General features: G+C 40.8%; 2 protein-coding genes across 2 annotated transcripts in view; both read left to right on the forward strand.

Moving 5' to 3' along the window:
- The first annotated feature begins 6,555 nt into the window (after positions 1–6,555).
- On the forward strand, positions 6,556–19,082 carry LOC101165751 (ubiquitin carboxyl-terminal hydrolase 2). Its single transcript, XM_004076838.5, has 12 exons — positions 6,556–7,060; positions 11,755–11,802; positions 11,881–11,998; positions 13,083–13,194; positions 14,589–14,699; positions 14,879–14,943; positions 15,025–15,128; positions 15,208–15,288; positions 15,390–15,468; positions 17,796–17,903; positions 17,985–18,105; positions 18,425–19,082. Exons 1-12 carry the CDS (start codon positions 6,908–6,910, stop codon positions 18,528–18,530), a joined length of 1,206 nt encoding a protein of 401 aa, XP_004076886.1. The 5' UTR covers positions 6,556–6,907; the 3' UTR covers positions 18,531–19,082.
- A 1,823-nt stretch (positions 19,083–20,905) lies between these two features.
- Positions 20,906–21,187, forward strand: part of tlcd3a (TLC domain containing 3A) — a 48,697-nt gene continuing 48,415 nt past the window's right edge. Inside the window, exon 1 of the mRNA XM_078930834.1 lies at positions 20,906–21,027. The gene's annotated coding sequence lies outside the window, so the exon portion shown is untranslated. The remainder of the gene's footprint in view (positions 21,028–21,187) is intronic.

Genomic DNA, 21,187 nt, shown 5'->3' on the forward strand with positions numbered 1-21,187 from the left:
TTCCTTTTGACCGCAGCACCACCTTCAATAAACCATCATGTTCTCATAGCCAGAGTGAAGTTGTAAAGCTTTTTTGACTGTTAATCCCTTCTAGTCTCATATAATCCTGCAAAAAATTAGGATTATATTCTTCATGAAACGGAGACAACAAAAAATGTTTTTTTCTGAGACGCTTTCTTTCACAGAACAATTGACCAACGAGGGACATGGAGCTTCACGTGAGGAAGAAACCCGAGAGTGGCGTCTAGGTAAGCAGAGCCGGAGAGGGCGTGACCTTCCACAGAGATCCACCAGGTCCAGTTACGCTCCGGAGCACGCCACTCCGCCTCGCTGGAAGACTCCGTTCTTTCACACCAGCTCATCTTTAGTTGACAGAACATGGAATTAAGTTTTTTATGAGCGCATTTGACAAGCAGACTTCCGCGATCATATGAAGAAGCTGTAGCCCTAGATAAAGAAGAGATTTTTCCAGGTTTATGGATTTTATTTTCATGAAGCGTATCTGTGACTCTGATCTATTTTCAAAGCATTCCCAGTGGTCTTTATTTAGGATTTTGCTGTTTTTAGCTAAAATAAAGAAACAAACAAAAAAAACTGTTTTCTTGGACAAACTTTCAGCAGAGCAGCAGGAATTAATTAGAAATTGACCTCTAAGCTGTGGGCGGGACTGTTGGCGCCCCAATCCTCGTTGCTGAGAGCTCTCTGTTTACACTCTCCCCTGCTGGCTTACAGCCCTTCAAACCCCCCAATTTAACATCACTGGCGAGGTAAAAATGGCGAGCAATATTGACGCTAACAGGTTTGAGCCAGAAATGTAAATGGAAGCATTTGATTTAGACATAATCTAATATATTAGATTAATAATTAGAAAAGCAAACGGCATGGCAGGATGTGAAATGAAATCTTCTTAAAGTTTGGCGTCTTTAGTTAAACAGAATGTCTTGCTCTATTGATCTAAGTATAAGTCGCTGTTTGTTGACATCTTAAACATTCGAAGCTTCCTCAGAAATATGCGGTCCGGACTCCAACTCACCTGTTTCGGATTCAAATATTTCCCCAAACTGCATTTTTTGCTACTAGGACTTCCTGAAAACCCAGAAATGTTCTTCGTGTAGCTGCTGGAGTAAAGAAAACATCCTGACCTGCAGAAACGAGTCATCTAGAAGAAATGTGAGTGGAAAATCACAGTTCTATCTGTGTTCATTAATATTTGTGATTTACCTCGTGACTGGAAGTTCATACTTTGTTCAAGTTCAGCTTTAAATTTAGCTCAACAGCCACTCTATTTTGTTTTTTTCCTCTGATGAGTCTGGCTGACTAACACTTGAGTGAGGAGCAAAAATGGAAACTCCGGTTTGCAGCCGAGCTGGAAGGTTCGCCAAAGGCTTTCCACTCATTCCGGCCTGTTCGATTCAACATAAATTTAGGTGGGAAAAGGCTTTCCCACAACAAAATCAAACTTGATTTTAGCTTTTAAACAAGTTCGTTTTTAACCCTTAAAATATAACATTAAACAGCAGAGTATTAAAAAACAAAAAAAAATATTTGTCTCCATAAATTATTCATTTGAGGATACTTTTTGTTTTTTGTTTTTTTGGGCACTTGTGCCCAAAAATTCCTGATTTGTGTCTACAAAATTTTAATTTACCGTACAAATTAATAAATTAATTGTTAAATTACTTTAATTACTTTGTAAATTAAATTGTTAATAACTAATTTGTGTCATTTGTAGACAGAAATTTGTCATTTTTGCACACAAAATGCCCATTCGTGTGCAGAAAATATTCATTTCTGCCCAAAAAAATATAAATTTGTACCTACAAAATACTAATTTGTTCACACAAAATACTCATTTTTGTGCACCAGAAGGCATATCTGTGTGCAGAAAATACTAATTTGTGCCCCAAAAGTATTAAGTTGAGCCTAAAAAATACTCATTTGTGCAAGCAAGTTACTCATTTGTCTCCACAATGTATTCAATTGAGGGAACTTTTTTTATTAACTTAAATTCTAAAAACAAGGTTTTAAATGTTTGCAAGTATCAAAAGATTGCAGCTCTGACATTCTTGAGTCAGGAGTTTTTCTGCGCTGAGTTTGTTGAGGAGTTGAAATGAGGCGTGCTGTGTTGACATGTTAGTAGTGAAAACACTGCTGAGCACATGTGAGCTGTTTGTCAAGCATGCACTGAGTCGGTGGTTACGTAAGTTTGTAGGTGTGGAGATAAATGAATCACCCTGTGGGCTGCTCGCTGCGCTTCTCAGGCATCTGCTCAAAATTCCTTTTTTTTTTGTTTGTTTATTACTTGAAATTTGAGCAACCTGTCTAAACAAATTTCAGCTGTTTGTCTTTTACAGGAAGATAAATAACTAAAAAACTCCCCAAAAAGGAGCTCCTTAAAATGCTGATAGTTGTTTCAGTTGTCGTCGTGGAAACCAGATCAGAGTCAGGTGTAGGTTAGCTCTTCGTTGCAGGATTCCCAGCGATTTTCTCAAGTATGAGCCGTCCTGGAGGCATCGCCTCATTCGGGCCTCGCCCCAACGGGGAGCTGCAGCCGAGCGGAGGCTGAGATGCTTTTACCTGGGAGGACAGGCTCTGAACTTGTGCTTTGGTGGCATCTTTCTATCGTGCTGGGATTAGTTTTTATGGCATGAAGTGGACTGTGACTCAACAGCTGATTATTAGGAGCAGCTGAACGTCTGCTCTGATCAGAACCGCGGTCACCGTTGAAGACGTGAAACATTTAATGTTGATGTTTATACTGGAGGACAAAGAGGCAGATTTGAGTATTTCAGAAGGTAGTGACCGTTAAAAACTTCTTTACCTCCTTTTTCTGTTCTTGTTCTTCCTCTCTCTCTCCCCCTTTGTCCGGTCGGTAAACGGATAAACACAAATGTCAAAATAAAACAAGTTTATTCTGAAATACAAAAGGAGTTTATACAGATATACTCCTCCTGTGTCTGAATGTTCATAACCCCCTATTGTAGCAGTAAAATGCATCGAACTCAAGAGCCAATCAGCTTTCAGCTGTTTGTTCAGCTGCTGGGCAGGACAAGTTAAGTGGAAAAATGTCAGTTTTACTTCGTAATTTAACTTTGTAAGAATCAACAAACAAAACACAGGAAGAATCGAGGGAAGCTAATCAGCATTTCACATCTGAAAAAAACATTTCATTCTGTTTTTTTCAGATTCAAAGTTGCAGATCAGGCGCTAACTTTCTAACCCACACCTACGTGTGTCACCTGGACATGCGTCCACTGTATAATATGTAACTGGACGAATCACGTGTGATGTCACCCACAGAAAGTGCCTCGCTTCCGGTTCCAACTGAATGAAGTCAATTCAGTCGCCATTTTTCTGAGATGTGTCTCGCCACGTTGGAATCAGACGTCCTCCGTAAGTCGTGATTGGCCTGTCTACATTCCTATGGCAACAACTCTCACCATGTTAGTAGGCCACACCCTCTCCACTGAACGCCGGCTATGGAGAATCTGTCAATCAAACGCTTCAACCGTTGGACGCGAGGCCACCTACTGTTGTTGAGGCATCTGATTGGTCAGATTATAACTCGAGTCTACAGCGTTTTACCTCTCAACTACATGCTGCTGTTGTTTTGATAGTAAATTCCAAAAATAATTAAGCTGTTAATAATCACAGTCCTTTAACTTCAGTTTTGTTCCATTTTTTTGGTCATTAGAAAAAGATTGAACTGATAGGGGTAACCCTTGTGCTATCCTAGGCACTTTAACTTTGGGAGTTGGGTCATCTAGACCCACTAGACAGTGCTCTGAACCTTTTTCCTTCAATGATTTGTGATCTTCACTGGTGTCCATGGATTACATGAAATCTTTCCACCTTTATCCACCTTTGTCATGGTAGGGAGAACACGTAAATGGAAGGGGGGGGTCATCTAAGATAGCACAAGGGTTAAAAATTCTAAAATTGGTTTAATCCCATTTAAAATTTTGTCAAATCTTTTTGAGTTCTTATTTGTTGACTTGATAGATGTTCGAAGGAACAAAACATTCGATTTCCCATACTGTGTTCCCATGACTCTCTAGGTTTGTGGAGGACAGAGTTTGGTCAGAGTCTGCAGAGATACAGGATTTCCTCCCAGGTTGCATCATTTCTCCAGTTCAGGACAACATGCGCACACGGTGTCAACAAAAGCTCACAGCGGCCCGTCAGTGAAGGACACATATGATCTGACTTCTTGAGTGCACTAATTTCTTGCAGCGGAGGTTCCGACATTGTTGGTTAAACATGAATGGCCGGGTAATTCTACACTTTGTGGGATTAACCCTTGTGCTATCCTAGGCACTTTAACGTTGGGAGTTGGGTCATCTAGACCCACTAGACAGTGCTCTGAACCTTTTTTCTTCAATGATTTGTGATCTTCACTGGTGTCCATGGATTACATGAAATCTTTCCACCTTTATCCACCTTTGTCATGGTAGGGAGAACACGTCAATGTAAGGGGGGGGTCATCTAAGATCGCACAAGGGTTACGGTAGATTCCTAGTCTACTGTAATTTTGCAAAGCAGGACATGAATTGTTGCACCAGGGTTTTATTTTTTATTTTTTTTGCAGAGCTGCTTCTTGCACACTTTTTTCCTCAGGGCGATGGCACCAACAAAAAACCCTCAAAAATCATGTGTGCCTAAAGGCTGAAAGTAATAAAAATAAAAATAAAACACAAAACCGCTTTTCTGACCTTAAAACATTCATTCATTCATCATCTGCCGTTTTATCCCTTTCGGGGTCACGGGGCTGCTGGAGCCTATCCCGGCGACTTGTGGGCGAAGGCAGGGGACACCCTGGACAGTTCGCCAGTCTGTCGCAGGGCCACAATCACACACTCATGCACTCTCACACCTATGGACAATTTAGATCAACCAATTAACCTATGAAGCATGTTTTTGGACGGTGGTAAGAAGCCGGAGACCCCGGAGAGAACCCACGCATGCACGGGGAGAACATGCAAACTCCACACAGGAAGGTCCCCCATTGATGTTCTGGTTCAGGTCCCCCAGCCGGGACTTGAACCGGGGGGTGACTGCACGGTGTGACCCATCCAATGCAAAGCCGTCCTTGACCCGACGCCACTGCTTTCAGATCTTTCTGAAAAGCTCTGCCCTGCTGACCCAACAGGATTCAGTCAAGCCTGGAATGTGGTGAAGTTATGGCGTCACATTCTCCTGAGCGTGGGCTTTCATTTGCGGTTCACGGCGTCGGAAGTGTTTCGCTCCCTCAATGCTTCGCCATGACAATCATACAAAGTGCTCTCACAAATGCTAGAATAAATCACTTTCCTGGAGGTCAATTCCTTGGATTTCTTGTCAGCCCTTTGTGTTTATCAGTATTTTAAATACATGTACATGTCCACCTGTACAGACCTCAAAACGATTAGGTGGACTTGCAGTATAAATGTAGTTTCGAGGCATAAAATCTGCTGATAACGCCGTTACATAAACTCCAGACTTTGCCCTGCACCTTGAGCGTTCTCCCACATGCCATGAATTAGGACTGAAGAGTGATAAAGGTAATGTAAAGGTTTACGATGCGCCTACGGCACCTCTCATCAGATCCAGAACTGTGTCAGAGCACACAATCTAAAGCTCAAAGTCAACAAGAAAGAAGGGATTCATATTCAATCATGTAAAACTGAACGGCAAACTGTGAGGAACTATATTTATGTAAAGGTCTTCAGAAATATGTCTCCCTTTTACCAGGAATCTTCCGGCTGCCTCTGGCCTGATTTGCTGCTCAGAGGAAATTTGTCACTCTAGGTTTGCACTCCAACAAAGAAAGGTCAAATAAAGTGACATAAAGCCTCAAATAGAAAAGAGCAGGTTTTATAAAGTACTAAAAGTTACATTTTAATGCGCGTAAATGCAAAAATGAGAGTAAAGCAGGCCGTTTTCTAAGTAATGTCTGAAAAGGTTTCACACCTTGCAAAAATACTGTTTCATGTTTTATAGGTTTTATTGAGTTTATTTTACGTTGCTGCAGCGCACATTCCAACAATTTCCCCTTTTTCAAAGTGTCTATTGAATATGGTTTGCTTTTAATTACAGGGTAATTGCTGCTTAGTTCTATGGAATTGTTGTAATGCCTCAAAAAAAATGTCAAGAGATTAAATAATAAAAATAAAACTCAACGAGTACATTAAAAATACTTTCAGATATACCAAATTGTTAATAACACAGGGAAACACAGGTAAGTGGTTTTCCTATAGTTTACACTTATTTGGTAACATAAGTTTACATGTTTGCATAATTAGGATAGACTAAAACAGTAGAACACTAGAAATATAATTAAAAATTAACAATACAATTAAGTACGAATGGCTTTATTCTTCTTTTTACCAAAAGTAATTACATCTTTTTTTTCTTTTTTTTTTACAAAAATAAACAAGTTATGACTGATTTATCTGCTTACATTTATGTATTGAGTAATTTAGTAGTTTTTTCAAAGAAAGGTAAAGTTTTTAACAATTTGATGGAAAATTTCCAGAGTTTTTTCTTTTTCCGGAATTCTTTACATTCCACACACTTGAACGCATCTGTTTTGTCCAACAGCGCTTGAAGGCAGCATAGTTTCTCTCCGTGAGAGAAGGCAGAGAAGGGGGCGTTCACTGCGCGCAGTAAAGTCTGCCGCCCGCGCGCTCCCTCCGTCACTTCAACACCGCGCAGTTGTACGCGCGTGACAGCAGCTTTCACCCACGCAGCTGGTGGCTTTTCCTTTGGCGTCACCACGAAGAGAAGACGACACGCGTGAGAACTCCACACCGATTTTTTTTTACTTAACTGGCAGTTTTACCCCTCTTCGCCCCCCTTTCTCTGGAAAAAGCGGACATTTCCAGCCCCGTGCGGGTGTCCGTGAACGTTTACTTTACGCGACAAGATCATGCCGAGTCTGCGACACTCCTACACGGTCACGGTACCGGAGGAACCGGCCGCCTTCCCTCTGGACAAACCGGAGCTGCGGCGCAAGAGCCAGCGGTTCTCCCGGTCCGTGCTGGTGTCCACCTTCATGGGTCTCATCATCAACCAGGCCAAGGTGAGTCCAGAACCTCCGAACGGCACCGGGCAGAATTTTTTAAGGAGGAACCAGAAAGTTTGAGGCTGAACTGTTCAACCCTGATCACGTGATGCGTTCACAGACAACTATAAAATTGTATCTAAACATTTTTGCTTTTGAAGTTAAATTGCTGACTTTTTTTAAATGCTATATTAATGGTGAACATTAATTTTAATACTTTGGGGTATCCTAGAGGATATAAAAAATATTCTTAAAATTAAAAAAAAAAAGTTCACTTTGTCATGCAAATAATGTTGGATAAATGTCAGAGTTTCCTCATAAAAGTTCCAGTGTGACCTTCAGCCCCCCCCCCCGTGGAGGAGCACAGAGGGAGGTGTTGAAACAGCAGATGTCTGCATTAAAATGAACACTTCCAGTTGCGTAACGGGGAGGCAGAGCTGCTGATAAGGAGCGCCTCCAAAGAAGTGCAGCTGATCCTGCGAGCGGGAGGAAATCTGCCCACAGTCGGCACATATTTGCCCCCGTGGGGGGGCCCTCCTGAGGGTCACGGGTTTGCAGCTCCTCCTGCATTAGGCAGATCTTTGTGAGGGTCAGCTGATGCAAGTTTCTGCTTCACAGGAGCTGTTTTTTACACCTAAATAATGTTCATCATCATCATCATCATCATCATCATCATCGGATTAAAGCGTCTATTGTTTGGGAGGGAGTGGCATGACCGGCGCCGCGCGTTCTGCCTCCTCTCATCAGGCCTGCAGGGTCATGTGGGTTTAGGACATTTAGTTCTCCGTCCTTTGAAGTGCTGCCAGCGTTCTCCTTCACGGCACAGATGACCTGAACACTTCCTGTGGTTCTGGACGGGCCTGGCAAAGCGGGAGGAGCCTGCCGACGGGGCCCGGTCCGTCCCATATGGCGGGGTTGGAGCCAGAAGGGCCCGCTGACAGATTTTCTCACATTTTTATTTCATCGTCCGCTCAAAGACATTTAGGAGACGATTAAAAGGGGAAGAAAAAAAAAAAAAGGTTTGACGTCCAGATGCGTCCAAGCGTGTCACTTACACTCGTGCTACTCCGTCACTGAGCCCAGGAAGGTCACAGGTCGTGACCCGGCTGACGCCGACTCCTTTTCGCTGAGGGATTGTTGCTTTAGTAAATGTTTTACCGCCAAGAAGAACTTCAGTACCGAGAATCTGAAGTTTTACTGTTCATTCTACCTTAAAATGCTCCAATCTATCATGATTTGTTTGAGTTTGAAAGCATTTCTGATTCATAAATGTCTTAATCAGAAATCATTCAAAATAATCTCATGGTCTCTCAAAATAATCTGATCAGTTGGCCTTTTAGAAGAATCTGACCCAATTTGTTCATGAAAGTTTATTTCAGTCAGTCTGAATCCAGCCGGACTTCATCCCCGTCAGATTCTAAAGCTGAGTTTGTGTAGTTGAGCCGTAGTTTTCTCCAGAACCGGATTGAACTTGAGGGCGTTTGCAGGACGACAACAGCTGATGTAATAAACCAAACACGTTTCAGTTCTGATTAAAATAGCCCGTCGTGTGCTTCTTAGCAATGTTTGCACAGACGGCAAACAGCGTTGGACTCCACAAACATCTTCAAATGTTTTAGGTTTTCATATGGTTGGAGTTCCAAATTGTAATTCTCCCCAAAAAGACGAGAAATCCTCCCAGAGGAGGAAGTTTTATTCAGAATAAATGAATGTAAAAAACTTTGAATCCAGATTTTATTCAGAAGTTTGTGCAGCAATTCCTACAGTATCCTGTCTGCTCGTTTCTATGGGGATAGTGTTGATAATTCACAGGTTTAGTGATGCTTTTGGGCTTTTCTATCTCTGTGGATGGATGGATGGATGGATGGATGGAGGATGGATGAATGGATGGATGGATGAGAGGATGGATGGATGATGGAGGATGGATGAATGGATGGAGGATGGATGGATGGATGGAGGATGGATGGATGGATGGAGGATGGATGGATGGATGGATGGAGGATGGATGGATGGATGGATGGAGGATGGATGGATGGATGGAGGATGGATGGATGGATGGATGGAGGATGGATGGATGGATGGATGGAGGATGGATGGATGGATGGATGGATGGATGCTGGATGCTGGATGGATGGATGGATGGATGCTGGATGGATGGATGGATGGATGGATGGATGCTGGATGATGGATGGATGGATGCTGGATGCTGGATGCTGGATGGATGGATGCTGGATGGATGGATGGATGGATGCTGGATGGATGGATGGATGGAGGATGGATGGATGCTGGATGCTGGATGTACTACGAAATTTTAAGTGTTTAAGTCTTTGGTCAATGAATCATTCATGCATTGAAATAATTTGTAATTTGATCAAATTTAAGATTAAATGAAATAAAAATTAAAAAGAAACAGATAAATATATAAAAAAAAGATAAATGGACAGATACAAACTTTATTTGTAAATGTTACGTAAACAACAAAGTCTTGAAGGTGTTATTTGGTCAGCGTTCATTCATTCTTTCATCAATGGATGGATGGATAGATAGATTTGGGTCAGCGTGTCATTCATACATTAAAAAATATTTGATCATGATCAAATTTACAGCTACGTTTACAGGAAAAATAATAAATAAACAAAAATGTTAAGAAATAACCAGAAAAACAAAATTTTGTCTGACTTGCAAATCCACTAAGCTGGTCCGTGCCGTGCTGTTCCGATCCAAGCCACCGCTCGCCGTTCAGAATCTGTACATTTGTGTTTCCAGTTGTTTGGATTTTCAGAGAAATCTCAGTCAGCATGAGCTTACGCATGCATCCAAACGCAGATGATTAACAAAGCTGAGCGTGAAACTGCAGACTTCCTGCAGATTCCTCGCAGAGCGCTCCGGCTGCAAGGTGGCGTGACGCCGCTCAGCCGGGTGCAGGACTCGGAACGGCGAGGGGCGCATTTTTTCTTTGGAAGCAGGAACAGCAGCTGTGTGGAAATGCCACAGAGCCCTGCGGGCTTTCGTCACAGTGGAGGAACGCTGCAGCAGATGTGTCTCCACACAAAACAGCTTAAACTCGAAAAACACAAATTCACGTCAGAGTCCACGAAACGACCTGCAAAGTGATGTTTACGTGTTCCAATGTTTACGGTGAAAACAGAGGTTGGAGGGTTTAGAGGAAGCTTTCCTGATTGGTCCAGCTCCACGGCGTGACACGGCGCCTTTACTTCACTAGAGCCTTGAGACTTTTCTGAAAAACAGACATTTTTGGCCCAAACACGAAACCGTCAACAATTCCCCTTTCTTCTTGCTGCATCCACAAGCAAAATGTTGTTCACAATGTTATCAAGGTTAAACATAAACATAACAAGCAATGATCAGTATATTTTCTGCACAGAACACTTTAATAAAATGTAATTAAGAAATTACTGGTTTGCAAACGATGCACAGAAATTTACGACAGAGTGTTAAATTCCTAAAAAGTGAATCAGAAAGTGTATTTTTGTTGTCTGTTATCCATTTTTGTTCAGTAACTCAGTAAAATACCTTAGCATTTTTCTATTACATCCTAAAATATAAAATCTTTAGGATGGATGGTTAGGTACATGAGAAGATGGATGGATAGATGAATATATCTATTTATCTATTGATCTATCAATACATCTAGATGTATCTAAATGTTTAGATAGATGGATGGATGAATATGTACTTATATAAACACATTAGGGCTGCACGATATGAGGAAAACTTGCGATATGCGATATTAGTGATCAATATTGCGATAACGATAAATTTGCGGTAAATAAACAAATAGAAAAATAAACAAAAACATCATTCCCATTTCATTGCAACAGTTTAAAAATTATACTCCAAATGACCCTCATCGACATGGGGGACAAACGTCAGGGTGGCTAACCCTGGTCCTCAAGAGCCTCAACCCTGTCTGTTTTCCAATTCTCCCTAGACTGCTCGATAATGATAACCAAAATCAGGTGTGTTCAGTCAATCAGGATGTGAAATCACTTGAGTCAGCCAATCAACAGCAAGCTGGTTAAGGAGAGCTGGAAAACAGGCAGGGTTGAGGCTCTTCAGGACCAGGGTTAACATAATAGGCCTCCATCTGATTGGTCAACAATGGGAAGGCGTCCATCTGATTGGTCAAAGCATAAAGGGATTTATTTGATTCGTTAAATGCTTCAAGCTGCTAGAAGATTGTTTTAACACATTTTGGGTTTGCGATTTATTGCGATATTCGCCGTCTTTTGCGATATGCATATTGCAGAGCTGGATATTGCGATAACGATAAATTTGCGGTATATTGTGCAGGCCTAAAACACATATATATATAAATATATGGATGGATACTTAATTTATGCCTATCACTGGTACGAAGCCCATTGAGATGACTGCTGTTATTATTTTGGGATATATCAATAAAGTTGAATTGAATTGAACCTGAAGAAATCTGGTTGTCTGATAAGAAATTCCTCAGATGGATAGATAAGCAAAGATGAAAGTAAAGTTAAAGAAAAACTTAATTCGTCTCCTTAGAGATGCAGTAAAACGTCATTTTAAAATCATGTAGTGGTCGGGACAAAGTTGTGTTTGTTCTTGTCCGTATGTCTGTGACAAATGATGGTTTGAATGTGGCTTGTCAATTAGACTGTTGAATTCTTCAACATTTTAGTTTTTGACTCTCACAGTTTCACTTTTGTTTCTAACAGAACAAGAGTCCTCAGGGTTTGGTGGGGTTAAGAAACTTGGGCAACACGGTAAGCATCCCCTAACGCTCGAGAACGGTCAAAGTGACCCTGTTGCCTCCGTAGTGACCAGGATTCTCTGATTCTCAGTGTTTCATGAACTCCATCCTCCAATGTCTGAGCAACACTTCAGAGCTGAGGGATTACTGCCTGAGGAACGTGCACCGCCTGGACGTGAACAACAGGACCAACGCGGCGCTCATGGAAGGCAAGGTTCACCTTTGATACACTGCCCTACATGTCAGAAACCCAGAGGACTATGAAACCCGAGAAGCACTTTATGGATGAGCAGCAGGCCGTTTATTGTTGCTTTATTTGACTTTTTACACCTATACGTCTCCGTTCTGTGACCTAAAACGACTCGGACAGAAAATGGGGCTCTAGATCGGTTCTATCAAGAGTTCTCTTCTTGTATAAGAGACACTAAAACTTTATTGCTAAATACCTACAAGATTTCTTGGTCTTTTTTATATATCTTTCCAAAAAATATAGATACAAACTACATAGGTAACTGTAGCTTCTTTTAAAGCTTTTTGCAAAATATTTGTTAGTTTTAACTTTAAGTAACATTTGGTTGGTTTTTGTCAGATTTGATCAGATCTGGTCAGGTTCGTCTCACCTGTTCGGGTTTGGTAAGTTATGTCAGATCTGGTCAGGTTTGGTTAGATTTGTCAGATTAGGTCGGATCTGCTCTGATCTGGTTGGGTTTGGTCACATTTGGTCAGGTCGGGTTTGGTAAGTTATGTCAGATCTGGTCAGGTTTGGTTAGATTTGTCAGATTAGGTCGGATCTGCTCTGATCTGGTTGGGTTTGGTCACATTTGGTCAGGTCGGGTTTGGTAAGATATGTCAGATCTGGTCAGGTTTGGTTAGATTTGTCAGATTAGGTCGGATCTGCTCAAATCTGGTTGGGTTTAGTCAGATTGGCTCATATCTGCTCAGATTTGGTTGGGTTTGTACTGCTATATGTGGTGGAATGTGCAGCAGAAACTGCTCTGACATAAATGTTTGGGTCTCATCGGGGTTTCTGCTTGTCAACAGCAGTTCTTTATGCTCCAAGGGTTTTTGTGGTCCCTAAAGAACCTGGAAATGTGTTCCGACACATTTCCAGGTTCTTTAGGGTCTAGAGGAGAACATCTCCAGCAGTTATTGCATCAGGAGGTGTTTTATTTGCAGAAGCGTTTAATGTAAAACGCTGTCAGGGCACAAGGTTTACGTGCAGAACGTGGATGGTAACTCCGTGTTGTTCGTGGCTTCTTTTGGTGTTTTACTTTGTCGTCTTTTCTGCCTCAGAGTTCGCTAAGCTGACCCAGAGTCTGTGGACGTCCGTGAACATTGAAGCCATCAGCCCCTCTGACTTCAGGAGTGAGATCCAGAGAGTCGCTCCAAAGTTCGTCGGCTGCAAGTAAGTTGTCTGAATCTGTTATGTTCATCATATGAGGCGAACGCCCCACCCCCTGAAGTTTTATGAAGTTTTACATTTATGCTGCAGTTAAACATCTTTTTGTCCTTATCTTATCTTAGAATGAGGTGATTAAACCTCCAATGAGCAGCAACACATCACACGTGTATTTTACTCAGCTGCAATTAGAACATTTTTTTTATGACGTTTACAGTTTTTTTTTGGACTTTATGAAGTTTTTTGGGGGAATTTTAAGCAGTTGCTGGACACTAGAGGAGTTTCTCGATCAATGTTTGCGTTTTACTTTGAAAGTTACTCAAAAAACACAATATTTTTCTGGGCTTTTTCGGTTGTTCGGTCAAACTAAAGCCTGCTGAGTCCAAGGAGTTTTTCTCTTTTTGTTGTTTGACCGAGAGAAAAAAACTGATGGCAGTAAAACTTTCTCTCAAATAAGAGGAAGAAATGTGGTAAAGGAGAGCTACAGCACTGAGAACAAAGACAAGGCTGGTCTAAGCAAAGCTAGTGACCAAATGGTTTTTGTTTGCTCTTTTGGTTGCCAAAGGCAGCTTACCGTTTAAGAGCATAAATCCTGATCTGCATCAGGTTTGTAAGGGAGCTCTAATCACTTAAATTATGTTACCAGATGCCTTCTCTTCTCTTAAGGGAAGCCTTTTGCATTTTGCATTTTAACAAATGAAAGACTGTTTTTGTTGGACCGGAAGCCTTTGGTGGGAACACGTTCTACCAGATTCCATTACATAGACCATCTATAGCTCATCCATTAGGTCATTTTAACTTTAGAATAATGAAAAAAATCATCTTTAAGCAGCATCTGACCAACGTTGCTGTTACAAGACCTGCTTATATTTGCATTAAGAAACATTGGAGGACCTCAAACTATATAATATGAATTCATAAACTGTTTTAAAAGCTTTATTTTTCATGGAACCAGTCCTGGATGCCCTCAAGGCTCTTTGCATAACTGGTTTAGCTGTGGCAGCTGTAAAAACAGCAACATGAGCTTCATTTTGTATCAGTATCAGCTCGAAGGAATCAGTCAAAAGAAAAACTGTTTCAATTTAAATCACAAGCAAACAAGCCTGTCTTTGTGATCCTCAGCTTTCTGACAACTTCGTGGCCCAAAATTAGGATATTAAACATTTTTTATCTCCAACGTTCCTGTTTTTATGGACTTTTTCTCAGTAAATTCTCACTGGTTTTGACCAAATCCACCGCAAACATAAAGAATGGTAATAAAGTTAATAAATAAATAATAATAATAAATAAATTTCAAAAAAAAACAAACTGTCTGACATATGCAAACATTTTTAAAACATCCAGTCAGATATATTTGTTTGAGGACGTAAGTCCTAAAGAGGCGTCTTCTCCCTCTACAGTCAGCAGGACGCCCAAGAATTTCTGCGCTCTCTGTTGGACGGCCTTCACAACGAGGTGAACAGGGTGACGGTCCGTCCGAGGTCGTCTGTCGAGGACTTTGACCATTACTCGTAAGTCAGAAACCTGTTCTTCTGCAAGTCATTTCTAGTATTCTAAAGCTCGGCTGCATGCCGAAAAAGGGTGCAAACGCCTCATTTCTCCCTTTAACTCTGTGTTTTGACCATAAACTCTTTTGGTTTGGGAGATTTTGATGTAAATGTTGTTTAAGATGATCTACTTCCTGTCTCAGAGATGAGGAGAAAAGCAAGCGAATGTGGAACCTGTACCTGGCAAGGGAGGACAGTAAAGTTGTGGGTGGGTACATTTTTAAGGCCTTAAATCCCCCTTTAAACTTTGAACTTGTGCACATTCAGTGATATTTCTTCTTACTTGCAGACCTGTTTGTGGGACAGCTGAAGAGCTCTTTAACGTGCACCGTTTGCGGCTTCCGCTCCACCATGTTTGACCCGTTTTGGGACCTGTCCATACCCATCGCCCAGGTAGAAAAACAAACAAACACACAAACAAACAAACAAAACAATGTCGGCACAATTTACTGAGTGGATTGTGTGTCTGCAGGAACGACCTGGAGAGGTGACTCTCAAAGACTGCCTGAGACTTTTTACAAAGGAAGATGTGTTGGACGGAGAGGAGAAACCGGTAAGAAACCTCCTGTGAAAATCCCCACTTTGTTCTTTGAGGCTGGCATAATGTGAGTTTTGAAGCAGCAGCTGCAACAAACCTCTGATTTTTTTCCTCAGACCTGCAACAAATGCAAAGCCAGGAGAAAATGCACCAAGAGGTTCAGCATCCAGAAGTTCCCTCAGATTCTCGTCATCCGTATCCTTGTCTTGCCTTCCTACATTTAGTGAATCTGTGTAATGTTCTCACTATTGTTCTTCAGTTGTGTTTTATATAATAGTTCCGCCAAATGCAGATTTTATGACATGATTTGAGGCACTCTGATAAAAAATCTGGTATTTTAGCATGTTTCTCTAGCATTTTTCTGATGATGTTGGACAGATGTTAAGAAAATTAAGCTCAAAATTTCATTTCTGCTGTATTTTTATTCACATCGTTGTGAATCAGAAGTAGTGGAAAGATGGCGTTTGAAAAAGACGCTCGGCAACGGGAAGAGGGGGCGGGGTTGGTTTGCACCAACGCTACAACTCGAACGCAAATTTCTAAAAAAACAAACAAACTCCTGGCGCTCTGTAAAGACAATATACTTGAAGACAACACAGGTTTTTTGATTTTGGCTAAAAACGGCATAATCCGAATGAAAAGAAAAGATCTTTGAAAATAGATCAAAGATGAGCGGAGTGGGACTTCAAATAGAATCCTTATAGCTGAACCAGCAACGTGCAGAAAGTACATTTGAACATTTATCAGGTTGATGCCTTTTTAGAAGCTATAAATGTTCAAATAATCAAGAAAGCATAGATAAAACGAAACACGGGAGTTCACAAATTCTTTGCAAAGTTAACTTTTCAGTTGTACCTACAAGTTTTCTCTAAGACAGTATATCAAAGTGCGTTGTGCCCCGCCGTGGGTCTGTAGAAGACAAAGTTCAAGGTCTTCTTGATCTTTACTGCCTGGTTGAACTTTGGATGTTCAAAAAGAAGTGGATGTCATTGATTGTTATGTAACGTGAATGCGAGTGGGTCCATGTGGAGGCAGACAGACGATGGGATTATATAATAGTTGATGTGGTGGAACAGGCAGGAAGGAGCGCTCGGTCTGTGTGTTCAACTGCTTTGACACTTGAATCCATTTGAGTTATTAAAGTTTGCCCTGTTAGTGCCAACTCCAACCGAGGTCAACTTGAGTTTACAGAAAAGCAAATCTCAAAGCCAAAAGGTCTTAGCTTCAATGGAGAGAGAAGTGAGCCCCCAACACTCAGGAACTGAACACATCAGGAATTATCATTTGGAAATAAGAACGTTGCCTTTTCCTATTTAACCTGAGTTTTATTGTAGTTGTTTAAATATGTTTGGTCATCGGTTACAAAACCATCTTAATGTGGGTAATCAGTGGCTTACTCTGCTAAATGGTTAGAGGATCTGAGCTCTCTTCTTGGGGTTTTTGCTGAACTTGTGTGTTTTTGTCTTGTTTTTTCTTAACAGTGTAAGATGTGAAACAAATAAAATCTATAGTGCTTGTAAATCTGATCTCAGTTTTAAAGTTGCAGCTTGGATATCTAGCTTCTGTTGCTCACTTCATTTTATTTTTTTAGCTAATTCATGTTTGTTTTTACCCCGTTATTTAAATATAATTAACACTTTAACTGTAAAATAGCCCTAAATTATCCTAGTGTCAAAATTACCTCTTTTTTTTTTTTTACTCATCCTAAACAAGTTTTAATGCTTACTGACAATTGGCGCTTTAACCCTTTAACAGCGGCGGTGTAACATGCGTTCTTTGACATGCCGCACGTGTTCGACCGTTTACATGATCGACAGGAATCAGCTGATTTGAAAAGTGGTAAAAGAGTGTTGCAGAACAGAGCAAAGCTGCTTTTCTCCAAGACAGAATCAGCTGATTTACGTCGATTGCATAAATGTATCAGCTGAAGGCTGCTTTTCTGTGCTTCAGAATCTGCTGGAATCACATCGTTTGCATAAATGCTTGAAAAGTTAATTTAATTTAACCTTTATTTACCCAGGAATTGTCCCATTGAGATTAATAATCTCTTTTTCAAGGCAGTCCTGGCTCCAAAAGAATGAAAACACTGTAGTTAAAGCTCCTGTGTTAAAGACCCACTCCCATCATATTTGTTCTGTTGTAAAAGCGTTCCCAGTGGTCTTTTATGCAGGAATTTGCCACTTGAGCTAAAAGAAAAAAAGTGTTGTTTTTTAAGACATAGTTTCTGCAGAGCGGCAGGAGTTCACTAAATGGTCATTCAGGAGGTCACTCTAAATATTCTGAGTTGTGGGCAGGACCGTTGGTGTTGACCAAACCCACGTCCCTTCCCCTCCCCGTTGCCAAGAGCGTGTTAAAAGCACCAAACACTGATTTTTATCAGAGTAGGTCTTTAAAGGGGTTAAAGGTCACACCCATCAAAAGTTCTGCTCATGTTTCTGTAATTTTGTTTTACTCTGTAAATCTTAAACTTTTGGACCTTCATTGGACCGCAGACATGTTCCTTAACTCCTTTTCCCTCTCAGACCTGAAGCGCTTCTCAGACTCCAATTCCCGCTCCAGCAAACTCTCCACATTCGTCAACTTTCCTCTGAAAGAACTGGACCTGCGAGAGTTTTCTGCAGACAACAGCGGTAAGGATCTGCCGAGCGCTGGGTGGACGTTGTGAAAAAGTCTCCAGTGTTGACTGATGTTTTGGTTTGGTCTCCATGCAGAGCATCCGGTGTATAACCTGTATGCGGTATCCAACCACACTGGGAACACCTTGGGAGGCCATTACACCGCGTACTGCAGGAACCCTGCACTGGGGGAGTGGTACAGCTACAATGACTCCAGGTATCAAATCTCACATTATTGAATTACTCTGTGCGTCCTCTTATCAGATGGGCAGCAAGTCGTGTAGTCTATCCATGCAGGACTGTATGTACCTGCTGTCAAAGGAAAAGTACCGCCTCCTTCCTGTATGACCGCCTGTCACCTTGTTGACATTTTGATACCGGCGAATTGCGTGTATTTTGTGCATTTCTCATCCTGGTGCCATGTTGGTATTTATACCCATATTTGTTCAAGGAAGTGTGTAAATATAAGAGCACGCGAGTGTGTGTGTGCATTCACAACATGGCTCATTTCCGTGTGAACGGTGTGTTCTGTGCAGGGTGAGCCCCATTTCCTCCGGCCAGGTACGGACCAGCAACGCCTACGTCCTCTTCTACGAACTGGCCCCCTCCTCACACAGCAAATACCAGACGTGTCGACTATGAGACTGCAGATGAGCAAGAAACCGGACTTTACTGAGCCTCACAGAGAAGACGACCTGTGGAGAAAGAGCTCCATCTAGTGGAGAGATTCTTGCCAAATGAAAGATGTGGAAGCAGAGGTTGGAGCTGAGTGCTTTGATTGGAAAACCTGCCTCTCATGTGGAGTGGGGTAGAACTCCTAAAAAGATAAAAGAAGTCCTCCATTTATGGAAAAGCCAGACTGCTTGTTGCCTATTGGACATAGGTTTATGCCATCAGGTATATTTTTCCCTGGACATTTTTCTGACATAATTTATTCTATTTAATATCAGCACACAGGAGTGCATCTAGTAATTTAACTAAATGTTTTTGGATCCACTATCGGTGGGCAGATCTTATGTATTAAAAAAAATGTTGTACGTTATTTATAAAGAGCATAGCAGAAGTATTATCTGTACTGTTGAAAGTACAAACCAAAGCAGCTATGGAAAGACGTGTCTCGACTTTTTCCACATGTGATCTATTTGACTTCAGTCATTTGTTTATGAATGATTAAAAATTCCTCACTGATTTCTACATTTTTGTGTTTTTTTCATTTTAACCAGTATTTTTGATTTTGTATATTTATACAGAAAAATATACAATTTTTTTTCTACTGAAAACCAGAAAAAAATGTGCCGTACCAGTTTTTGACTAAACTTCCACCTTAAATCCCAGACAAAGGTTTAATCTGACAGAATCTGAAAATTGTTTACAAATTTTAGCCAACCCATTGACAGTAAATAAGGACTGAACTGAGCAACCCCTCCCCTTTTGTGTTTCTAATAGGAAGTATCTGCTGGTTCCAAGAAGCCGAAGTCCCATAGACTTCTACAGAGAAATAAACAGCTATTACTCAGTCATTCTATTTGTGAGAGTAACTATTCTTGTTAAAATACCTTTTGGTTATGTGTGTGTGTGTGTGTGTGTGTGTGTGTGTGTGTGTTCATGCACACACACGCCTTTTAACATGTTCTTGTTAATCCTATTTTTTTCATATTATTGTTGTACCACAAGTTATTAAAGTTATAATCTGACCAATCAGATGTCTCAATAAAAGTAGGTGGCCTCACGTCGAACGATCGAAGCGTTTGACAGATACTACCAAGCCTGCTTTCAGTGAAATTGGGTGAGGCCTTCTAATGTGCTCACTCCTGATTGGAGATGGTGGTTGCTATAGAAATGCAGACAGACCAATCATGGCTTACTGAGGATGTCTGGTCCAATGTTGCGACTGAATTGACTTCAACTGGTTGGAACCGGAAGCAAGGCATTTTCTCTGGGTTATGCCACTTGTCCAGTTATGTACAGGCTATGTCAGAATTCCCGGCCTAATCCATGACTACTAAAAAAACTATAGTGCAGGACTATCTACTGTCCTGGATTTTAAAAACAAGTCGTACACCATACTTTTTTCTTTATGTTTTAAACGGCGAATATGATGTCACAGAATTCACAAAGTGAAAATCTTATAGCTATGAGTGTTTTACAACAACTATTTTTGAATCCAGTGTGTTCTGACGATTAAAACATTGATAGTTTATTTGAAAAAATATGTTAAAATTTGCCATAAATTGGTCAAATGCATAGCATTGCGGTCTATATTTGCCAATCTCGTGAGCATTGATGCACACTGGTTATTGGCTGAGACTTCTGGGGAATTTCCAGGGAACTGTAGATTCGGACAGCACTACAAAATGGCTAATGCACTATATAGTGCACCAAGTAGTGAGTAGTAAAGGAATTGGGACACAGCCTCAGTCACTTAGCCAACCTGACAAAGCTGGTAATCCAAATCTCCAACTGTTCTCTGAACAAAGGGTAGTTCTTATTGCAAGGCATGTTTGACAGTTACCTGGGGCCTCCATTATGAAAGGATCTAATGCAAAGTATTTGGGGGAAAAAACGATTGATTAAAAATATATGGTGTTAAAATATGTAACTAATGTTTTTTTTTCCCCTGAAGAAGGAATTTGAAGTACCCCCCCCCCACACACACACACACACACACACACAATGCAATGAACTCCTCCAGTATAACCTCTTGGGTGGCAAAGTCCCTTCATAGCATAAATGTTTTTTCTTCAAACTTTATTGGAAGTTGACATACAGAACAAAATCTAGCAGAAAGTGGCTCTACAAAAATACACCAATTTATTTTATTTTCAATTAAATTTCATTTATCTCAAGCTTCCCTGATTCGCCTCCTGCAGTATCGCTAAGCTACCTCAAGATGGCGGACCTCCTCAGCGTTCACTTAAATAATATGACCCGGAAGTCGGCCATCTTGGAGGGAAATCAAACTCGGTTCAAATCAACAACAAAAAAACGTAATATTTAAAAATATAAATGTTTCAGATGGCAGATGTAAAAACAAATATATAACTAACAAATGTTACGAAAATCAGAAGTTAAATAACACGTTCAAGTTATGAGATTTTGTTAACATTTACTGCTGATTTACTGATGGACACTTCTGCTGGTAAGTCCATCTGCTAATTTTTATTTTTTATCTTTATTTTTATTTATTTTTTATCTTAAATACCTTTTTGTAGTCACGTTAAGTAGATATAAGTTTAAGTAAGCTAACTAGAAATTATGTTAGTGTATCTGGGGCTGAGTGAGGGGCAAAGTAGAACAAT

This window comes from Oryzias latipes, chromosome 14, assembly GCF_053564925.1.
Source record: "Oryzias latipes strain Hd-rR chromosome 14, Olatipes_Hd-rR_3.1".
Lineage (NCBI taxonomy): Eukaryota > Metazoa > Chordata > Actinopteri > Beloniformes > Adrianichthyidae > Oryzias > Oryzias latipes.

What these genes read in the sequence shown, in the direction of transcription:
- LOC101165751 (XM_004076838.5), top strand. Translation starts at nt 6,908, where the DNA reads ATGCCGAGTCTGCGACACTCCTACACGGTCACGGTACCGGAGGAACCG. An exon ending in TCATCATCAACCAGGCCAAG is followed by an intron (nt 7,061 to 11,754) that starts GTGAGTCCAGAA and finishes TGTTTCTAACAG; the next exon opens with AACAAGAGTCCTCAGGGTTT. An exon ending in GTTTTCTGCAGACAACAGCG is followed by an intron (nt 17,904 to 17,984) that starts GTAAGGATCTGC and finishes GTCTCCATGCAG; the next exon opens with AGCATCCGGTGTATAACCTG.